The sequence below is a fragment of the Sinocyclocheilus grahami genome, unplaced genomic scaffold, assembly GCF_001515645.1.
Source record: "Sinocyclocheilus grahami isolate Dianchi unplaced genomic scaffold, SAMN03320097.WGS_v1.1 scaffold1014.1, whole genome shotgun sequence".
Classification (NCBI taxonomy): Eukaryota; Metazoa; Chordata; class Actinopteri; order Cypriniformes; family Cyprinidae; genus Sinocyclocheilus; species Sinocyclocheilus grahami.
In genome coordinates, this window is record NW_015506193.1 from 335698 (window position 1) to 346278 (window position 10581).

At 39.5% G+C, this 10581-nt stretch overlaps 1 protein-coding gene across 1 annotated transcript; it reads right to left on the reverse strand.

Annotated features, from left to right (window-relative positions):
• Nucleotides 1-4255: 4255 nt before the first annotated feature.
• Nucleotides 4256-5176, reverse strand: hcar2 (hydroxycarboxylic acid receptor 2-). Its single transcript, XM_016250906.1, has one exon. The coding sequence runs from the start codon at nt 5171-5173 to the stop codon at nt 4256-4258; it is 918 nt and encodes a 305-aa protein (XP_016106392.1). The 5' UTR covers nt 5174-5176.
• Between the last annotated feature and the right edge of the window lie 5405 nt (nt 5177-10581).

Sequence of the window (10581 nt, forward strand, 5' to 3'; positions counted from 1 at the left end):
TTGAGGTATGAAACAGCTTCTATAGCCAGCTAAACCAAGAAAACTTCTCACCTCTGAAGCATTTTCAGGTTCCCTTGCCTCCACGACTGCTCTCACTCTTTCTGCTGTAGGGCCAATGCCTTTCTCTGACAACAGCATGCCCATAAACACTAACTTGTCCAGGTTAAACTGGCACTTCTCCACATTCAGAGTCAAGTCGCAGCTTTCCAATCTCCTTGGTACTGCATGCAATCTTTCATCATGAGACTCTTTGTCAGGTGCATGGATGATTATGTCACCGGATATGTTCTCTACTCCTTCAATGCCAGCTAGAACCGTTGCTATTTCGTGTTGGTACTGCTCACTTGCAGAGGAAACTCCAAATATCAAAAAATGTATTTTGAATCTATATATGCTATTGTGAACGGCAAAGGTTGTGATGTCTCTCGACTCAGGGGTCAACTCTAACTGATGGTACCCCCACTTCAGGTCTAGTTTGCTGAATATGGCTGATCCTTTCATTCCCTGCAACAGTTCATCCACTCTGGGAATTGGAAACCTCCCACGAATGATTGCAGCGTTCGCCTGCCTCATGTCTAAGCACATCCTTATTTCTGCATTTGCTTTGGGCACAATGACAACTGGGTTTACTGGAGTTGCTCCATCAACTTTCTCAATAATGTCCATGTTAAGCAGTTCATTAATTTTTTTCTCAACAGCCTCTCTGAGGTGGAATGGAACACGCCTCAGGGGCTGTGCAACAGGTGTCACTGTGCTGTCTATATGCAGGCTGATCTGTTTTGTGTTCAATTTGCCTACTCCGCTGAACAATTTGGGGTATTGTTGTCGTATCATGGACTTCAAATCACTCACTGCCACATTAGCTCCAATCCTCAGCACTCCTAATTTAACTGCTGTGTCTTTTCCGAGCTGTGGCTCCCCACGCCCACAAATAACTGTAAACTCTGCCGTTGTACTGCGTTTTCCAATTCCTACCTCACATCAGAAAATTCCTTTGACTGGCAAGGGTTCACTTGACGAGTACGCATACAGTTTCTTGTCTGACCTGGCTGAACTGCATTTGATCTTCTTTTCTTTTAGCATTTCCCATGTTCTTTCATCTACTATGTTGCTTGTTGCTCCTGAGTCAACCAACATTGGTAGTTTGATGCCCCCTACTGAGAAAGTTATTCTGTCCATATTGCTATCTTCTTTTACAACAAATGCAAAGTCTTGATTATTCTCTTCTGAGTCAACTCTTTTTATTGTCTGTTTTGAACTGTCTTTTGTTTTACACATTTTTGCGAAATGATCTTTCCCATTGCATTTCCTGCATTATTTTCCACGTGTGTGGCATTTATAATCTTTCGCAAAATGACCTGTCTGTCCGCATCTGTAACAAGTTTTATCTGAATCTGTTCTTCCTTTACTGTATTGCATCTGTTTTTTCTGATCTCTCGCACCTTTTTTGGACACAAGACTCACCGTCTCTTTTATCTCAGATTCTGGAGAGATGTGCAACGCTGCCATCTGCAGTTCAACACGTTCACACTGCGCTGCAATTTCTAGGGTGCGAGCAAGCGTCAGATCAGTGCCTTCTTCCAGCAGCTTTCTACGCACATATTAAAAATTGCATCTGCTCAAAACAGTATCCCTTATTTGATTGTCTTTATCAGCTCCAAAGTCACAATCCTTGGCCGCTTGCCTTAAACATGTGACAAACTGTTGCAGTCTGTCCCGTTTTCTGCTTGAGGTGATAAAATGTCTGTCTTGCAAACGCCATATTTACCTGAGGCACAAAGTATGCGTTTAGTGCTGTCACTGCTTGCTCATAGTCCGTTGGCCCTCCCGTGTCAGCGAGTGTGGAGAAAATATCTTTGTTTTGTGGCAACAGATGCATCGTCAGTCAGGATCAAACCTTTCCCATCGGCAAAGAGTTCAAAAGCATTTAGCCATCTTGTCCACCACGGACCTAATGTGGCTGGATCGCTGTAGCAGTCAAATTTGGGGTGTGAAACATCCATCTTTGACGCGTGCGCCTATCTCGAAGCTAAACTTTTTAATTAGCTGAAATAAACTCCTCAAAGTGACGCACGCCTGACTCACTTTCAGATTTAACTAAGGAGTCAGTCTTTGTTATCCCATCCTTGTCGCCATTGTTATAAACTCACTATTTGATCAAACCACAACCACACAGACGCCTGATTGAACTTGCCATCCACTTTTACAACCACCTCTTACGTGATGACTTCTCAGCAATACACAACATCTTGGTGATTCAAAGATCCCCTGACTGTTCCCTTCTTCTTCTTCTTGTATGATTTGCGGCAGCTTAGACGCTTCAAAGGCGTATTGCTGCCCTCCCCAGTTCATCTGAAGAACTCCATCTCATAGATTAAATCCTCAAATAAGGACCAGTGTGGAGTAAAAAACGGATAACAACCTTTGTTGCTTCATATTCCTTATTTTCAAGAATTGATTTTAAAGATAAAGATGAGACTCCGGATTCCAACAGATCAGAAAACATGCGGTTTCTTGCAGCACGAAGAATTTCACACTCCATTACTACATGCTTCACGGTTTCTAATTCTCCACACAAACATCCTTTTTAATTAGCTGAAATAAACTCCTCAGGGTGACGCACGCCTGACTCACTTTCAGATTTAACTAAGGAGTCAGTCTTTGTTATCCCATCCTTGTCGCCATAAACTCACTATTTATATCAGATCAAACCACACAGATGCCTGATTGAACTTGCCATCCACTTTTACTACTCCCTCTTACGTGATGACGTCACACCAATACACAACAGTTACCATGTAAATAAAATGTTTGTGTATTTGACAAATATATCTAACCAACTTCATCTGCAATAAAGACAACAAACACTGCGTGAGAGTTGCGGCAATCAGAAAGTAGGCTACGACTGCTGTTTTCAACTCCTCCCTCGATTTCAAACAGCAAGTCTCGCCGATCGGTTTGTTTGTTTGAGATGCCAGACGCCTCTCCTTGAATGAGGACGAGAGTAGACAGCTGTAATCATCCTCTAATCGTATTTGTGGTCAGGGGTGGACTGGGACAAAATTTCAGGCCGGGAAATCTCACACTCATCCAGGCCATGATGGCCATACCATACACCCACAACAAATTCTGAAATTTTTTATGGTCATCACTTAAAAAATGTTTAAATCCTTAGGCTGGGGACATGCAAAATAATTTAAAGTTCTCTCCTGAACTGCACCTTCACTTCCATTTTCCTTTTCAGTCTCTTCATTTCTCCTGATATTTTCTAAAATGCCTATTTCAAAATTATTACAATAACAATTACATCATTACGATATTGATATTAAAATCCTAATACTGAACATATTGCATTATAATGAGTCTTATTTTTACCTTACGAAAATGAACCGTCGTTAATTTTTGTAATGTGTTGTTGTCTGCCCTAGCTCCCTCTAAACCTATTATACAACAATGTGAATATGTGTCTGCTAAATTACTACTGTGACCATAGCAAAGACTATAGAATACCCAAGAAGTGTCAGTCGTATAGTTTTGAATGGGGAAAAATGCAACGCTCAATATGGCCGCTCTATCGAACGAAGCCCCGCCTTTTGAGCAAAAAAGCCAATCGCTAATTGGTAAAGTCTGCAGCTGCCATCTGAGACGTGCGCCTAGGACTGCGCACTGACCTATCTAACCTGAATAATAAGCTTTTTTAACGCTATTTGAGCAAAATAAACGACTTTTATGATACAGTTGTTGTCAGATTTCATTGTTGATTTCAAATATGAAATTTAATCGACCTGATGAAATTTGACGACCAGTTTTGGAGAATTTGATGTTTCCCCATTGTTAATAAAAATAACAATTTGGTCCCTCGATATCTCTTTGCCACCGTGAAATCTTCTCAGTCTCTCCAAGTGTAAATAAATACGGCCGGGAAGTAAGAAAACACACAGTCCATGTATTCTCAATACTTCAATTTATTCACAGAAATACAGATCTTATATAGGCATGTCGAGGGGAGTTTTCACCCTCTTAACCAATGAGGATAGGGGGACATACCCATACAGGATGTTTTTCCCAAGAACATGTGTTTTGTATAAAATTGCCACATATACAGAAAAACATATCCATATAAGGAATAGACTTCCTGGCGACAGAGGCTGAACCCCCCTTATAAATCAGCACAAACTCCTTTACCTTGAATATTGAGTAAGAGACATTCAAACACCATACAAGAGAGAGAGAGAACAGATAGAGGAGGGGTGATTCAGACGGTGTAAACAGCATCATCAGTACATTCAGTGTTTTTAGAGCAGCAGCGCAGGGTTTTGGGCAGCTTCTCCCGCGACAGATACAGAACTGGCTGGATGCTGCTGCTGATGTCCATGAAGCCAAAGGCGATGTAGTGGATATAACAGCGGAAGACATCTGGAGAGAAATACTCTCGAAAGGGAAAGAGAGCCACTGGCGGGAAGTAGTTAAACACAATGATGGCCAAGATGATGAGGACCATTTTGAAGGCTTTCTTCTTGACCGGATGTCTCTCATCTCGACCTGGAGCCGACTGTCTCAGAGCCCAGAGAACGGAGATGTTACAAAACAGCATGAATGCGAACGCTGCCAGGATCATGACTGTGAACACTTTCTCAAAGTTAGGGATGTTTCCAACACACTTCGCTGCGGCATAGACCAAAGTGATGAACCAGACGACGCCAGCGCAGACAGAGCGATGCCTCTTGTCTTTGAGTTTGGTGAAGGTGATGGGATGCAGGACGGCCATATATCTGTCCAGACAGATGCAGGACAGGAAGAGCGGCGACAAGTCTTTGATGCCGTAGAAGAAGCGCAGGACGTACCAGGTGCTGCTGGTGGTCAGATAGACGATGTTGGCCAGCTCCAGCGGAGGAATGAGGCAGAAGAACATGTCCAGTACGGCCAGGTGGACGATGAAGATGTCTGAGGTAGACGAGTCGCCCTTATTCTTACGAATGAGCCACAAAACCATGATGTTGGTCGGGATGCCCAGGAACATGTTGATGAACTGCAGCACCAAGTAAAAGATGAGGATGGCAGGCATATCTGTGCAGCTGTGGTACACAGTCTTCTCGGCCGATGAGATGTTCAGAGGCCGCTGACTGATGAGCAGAGAGGAGTTGATTAATCTGAAGAGCTCTAGGATTGCCATCGTCTTCTCCTTGTGCTGAGACCACACTCTTAAAAATAAAGGTGCTTCACGATGCCATAGAAGAACCTTTTTGTCTAAATGGTTCCATAAAGAACCTTTAACATTTGCAGAACCTTTCTGTTTCACAAAAGTTTCTTTGGGGCGAAAGAAGGTTCTTCAGATTATAAAAAGGAAAGAAAGAGGTGGTTCTTTAAAGAACCTTTGACTGAATGGTTCTTTGTGGAACCAAAAATGGTTCTTTTATGGCATCGCTTGAAGAACCTTTTGAAGCACCTTTATTTTTAAGAGTGCAACTGCTGAAACACACAAACAGTGATTAAATGCAACCAAACTGAACAATGCTTCTCTGGCCCTCGTTAACATTTGCGTCATCCAAAATGCCACATCAATGTCTCTAGGCGCAGCTTTCACTTTTGTCATGATAATAACTTTCATGAGGGGACTTCACTGTTTCTGCTGATCAAACTCTTTTCAGTATGGCTGTTTCACACAGATTTAATAATTGAAGCTCAAATACATGTTGAAATAAAGCACACATCTGCATCAACATCTTGTCATAATGCAACAACAGGCTTTCTGAATTTCTTTTAGAAGAATACTCACTTTCTATACTAATTTAAAAAAAAATGTATGTTCCTCAGTCAAACCTTAATGATTTTGCCATCTACAGTAGGGCATGGTAGCAGAAATTTACTGTTTTTTGTTGTTGTTTTTACACTGATTTCAGAAGAATATCTTTGTTTCAAATATGAAATAATATTTAAAGGACTCAAATCTTCTATTCACTGTATTTTAACTCAATTTAAACGGCATAATAATGATGCACAAAATATGAACATATAACAAGATATAAAACACAGCCTTATGTGACAGTTGGCCCAAACTTCTGTAGAACTGTTTAAATTTGAGTATCGTTTATACCGAGTATAAATACTGTAAATATATGAGTTTGTGATATAAACTAGTGTGATTTGTCACGTTTATAGCACTTTATACATTACAGATAGTCTCAAAGCAGCTTCAGAAAGTTCTTCATGTTCAGGAATCTGTCATATTAAATATCATTACGATTTCAATTTTAACTGTAAAGCAGCTCTACAGAACAATAAAGTTTGATTAAGTTGGATTATTCAGCAGCCTCAGTCTAAAGTTTCAGTACAGCTCAACTGTCTTAATGTATCAGTTGTATCATTTATTCTGTCAGTAAATCTGAATGCAGAGAAACTTTTCAGCAGTTTATATGCAGCATCTCTTACCTTTCATGAGTTACTGTGGTCTCAGAGATGCTCTTCAGCCGCAAGAGCTTATATGAAGTTTGTTGTGGGACTGACAGCTCATTTTAACGACACATTCACTTCCATGATTCAACACCACCACGAGTTTCAGGAGCCAATCAGAGCCAAGTGTTCTGGAGACTAAAGGCCAGTATGGAAATGTATGGTCTGAATGGTTCTCTGGCAGAAGAGACATTTGCATATTATTGGTTTTATAGAAAAGATAACATATTTACTGGCTTTGTGAAGAACGAGTTAATGGATGGCGGGCTTTGTTCAGAAAACATGTGGTGGCAAGTCCTCATCATTAACAGCGATTGGCAATGATGCAACTTGCCATTGGCTCCTGACGGAAATTTGGTGGTAAACAACTGATGCAACTGTCCATTAGGATACTTCTGAAATTCAGTGTAACAAAGTGTCATTTGTTACGTGAAGATGACATGGAGCTGGATAGTGGCCGATTTTTACCTGTCATGTTTGTCTTTGTGTGACAGAAGCATTTTCAGTGTCAATACACGCACTTTTTTTCATCTTTAGCTTCTGTTTTCATCAGCATGAAACCTCTGCTAACGATAATTTTGTTCACTCCTTTCTTACAATCGACTGCAAGTTCACATTCAGATCCATCCAATCAACCAATGGACTGCTTGCCCTACATTTTTTTCTTTTTCAATAATCTCAAATAAACTCATCTCAAATAAAATCTACATCAATACAGAAGAAAAGATATGTCACTAAAGTTACATCAAGTCTTTAAGAAGTCTTTTCAACTTTTCACTTTTAACAGTGATCTGGAGCTTTTACTGAGAAGAATTTAAAAGTACTACTTTTTCAGAGAAAACAGCAAGCTAATTAAAGCAACACAGCAAAAATAAACCAAATCAAACCAAACCAAAAGGAAAAGTCTACTTAACTGAGCTCAATAATTGACTGTTCAGATAAAAGTTCCATTCATACCAACTATACAGGAACTTTAAACGCAGCCTCTATTCAAATATGTTTATCCATTCCATCTGACCTTCATACACTGGAATCCAGTTTATTCTTCAGCTCATCTCATGTATTTTGTCTCAGCTGACACCCAAATTAGGGTGAAATAAGAAGTGAAGCTGCAGCTCCTCCGTGAATCGTGTTGATATCGTAGCTTGGACTGTTGTTTGTTCAAATTCCTCTGGAGTTAATGGATGGCGGGCTTTGTTCAGAAAACATGTGGTGGCAAGTCCTCATCATTAACAGCGATTGGCAATGATGCAACTTGCCATTGGCTCCTGACGGAAATTTGGTGGTAAACAACTGATGCAACTGTCCATTAGGATACTTCTGAAATTCAGTGTAACAAAGTGTCATTTGTTACGTGAAGATGACATGGAGCTGGATAGTGGCCGATTTTTACCTGTCATGTTTGTCTTTGTGTGACAGAAGCATTTTCAGTGTCAATACACGCACTTTTTTTCATCTTTAGCTTCTGTTTTCATCAGCATGAAACCTCTGCTAAATAAACACAAGAACTTGCAAGAGGACTTTTTAAAGTACTTCCTTCATCTAGTTTGCAAAGCCTCATATCAAGGAAATGATCACATTAGTCATTGCAGATCATATCACAATATTTTGATATGTGACAATCTCTGCTCAGTTTACGTGATTACTGATTGTCATGTAATTCAGATAAAATGGAGTAAAGAGTAATGCCAGATTAAATATAAGCGAGATAAAAGTAAAGACACTGTAATAACAAAAACACATTAACTAATAAAAAAAAAAGATAAGGAGAAACTGGTGATTCAGAAAGTGATTGTTGTTGACATTTATTTACAACATTTTATAAAAAAGGTTTATGTAAATATTATCGTGAGCTATTATTGAGTTTGTTCTTTAGTGATGAACCTGCCAATAAGCTCTTCTGACTTTGTAGAAGAAATAAGAGAAATCGCATTATTTTTGGCAATTATCAATCCCACAATCATATGAGGAATATATGCAATACTGTCTAAGTCTTAGGCATGTTAGATTTGTCACCAAAAGCTGTTTTAGACATAATTTTTTATTTATTTATTTGCTTTTGTGCGGCAGTAGGATATGAATGTCAAGTTACAGTTTACCATTCATTTTGGCATTAATTATAATAACTGAGTGATATTTCTGTATGAAGGAGTCTGATAAGGTCCACAGAGATCTGACCGTCATTCAGTCCATTTGAGATCACACGAAGAGACAGAAAAACACTAACTGCTAAACTACTGAACTGACAAATTGCTGTTATCGATTAACTTGTATTACCAAAATCAATACTTGATGTTTCCTTGCCTTTAAAACAGCTTTTGTCCTAGCTAGACTTACAGTTAAATATGTTTTCCCCCCAGAAAATATAACGTAAAACCAAAGAGTAAACCTACCTTACAAATTTTCTATAAGAAAGAAAAGAAAGAACTGCATTTACAACTGCAAGTGAAATGAACAGAGAACAGTCACAAGTCACAAGAACAGAATATCAAGAATAAATGACTTGTTTTAATAATGGAAAAGCATCAAGATTGTTGTGGATTACATATGCAGAAAAAGGGGATGGTTGAGATAATTAAATCAACAGTATGAAAAATTCATTACATCACGTAAAAACAGCTGCGGCAAATATAAAGCCTCTAATGACATTAGTGCTCTTCAGCTTCATTGATTGTTCTCCTGTAGTCTCTTAACTATCTTTTTTCCAAAGCACCATCGCTTAGCATCGCTCCTTGCAGATTGAGGAGAAAACACTGCGTTCTTTCCAGAGAATGTTGCCTTATCAGCACAATGAAAACACTCTTCAGCTGCTACTGTACGTCTGCAGTTATCATCTGATAATGTTATTTAAACAAGGCCACTGAATTTGGTTTTGCTTCTTAGATGAACATGGACACACATTCAGCTCCTGTAAACTCAATAGCTTATTTTTTCTATGTGATAACTGTAGTAGATGTCCCAAACCGGGACCTGTAGTTGTTGTGTGCATGCACGAGTGTTTTAGTAAACACAATCCATCGTATTAGCTGTGTGTGTCGTGGATTTATTACTGCAATAACTAAAAACCATGTGCCACAATGCAGATCATCAGGGCCTTACAGCTGTCAGGTAAAATGATGCATATTATTAGCAAATCTCATATAGCACACTGGTATACTGTAAATGCTTCAACACCACTCTAAACTAGGAAAGAAAGTGAAAGTAAAAGTGACTTGCTCAAGAGTCTCACCTCAGTTGTGGTATTGAAGGTGGAAGAGAGTATTCACTTCCCCCCCAACTACAATCCCTGCTGGTACTGAGACTTGAACCCGTGACCTTTGGGTTACAAGTCCGACTCTCTAAACATTAGCCAACGACTGCCACATACATTTCTTCATATTCACTCTCATCTGACAGTGACGTGAAGCACCTTTAGATGATCGCAATAAGATGTTCATTCAAAACACATCCACAAACATCCTTTCTATTCTCGGTCTGACCTTCTTGCCATCAGGGCTGAAAATCAATCAGCCAGTTCTTTCTTCATTCATAAAAATCACAAAATATGTGTTGCATCTGGTCAACTGAAAAATAAAGTAGAAACTTCTTGAAGGAAACCATTGCTCACTGTATGAAACAGCTACATATGGAGTGAAAAGGAGCAGTCAATGAATCAAACTACAAACCCTTCACAGTTCCATACAGCACCCAGAGAACTGAGAGAAACAATGTGCATGAAAGACGGTCAGTTTTAAAGGAATATTCCAGGTGATTTTCAACATAACATGTATAGAGGGCATCAGTGAGCTGCTGTCAATCATTATGACCCATTTGTCCCGCCGCTAAAAACGGCTGACCGGAAGTTGCTGCCGACTATATTTCAGTGTAGTGATGTATTTCCAACTGAAACAGAATATTGAATAGAGGGCATTATTTTTGAGGGTTATTAGAGGTTTTTTTTTTTGCGCTCCTCCTCTCTGTCTCTCACTCAAAACAATCTAACGGTTGGAGGGGTGTGTTTAAAGGGGTCATATGATGCGATTTCAAGTTTTCCTTTCTCTTTGGAGTGTTACAAGCTCTTGGTGCATAAAGAAGATCTGTAAAGTTGCAAAGACTAAAGTCTCAGATCCAAAGAGATTAAGAGTCAACCAC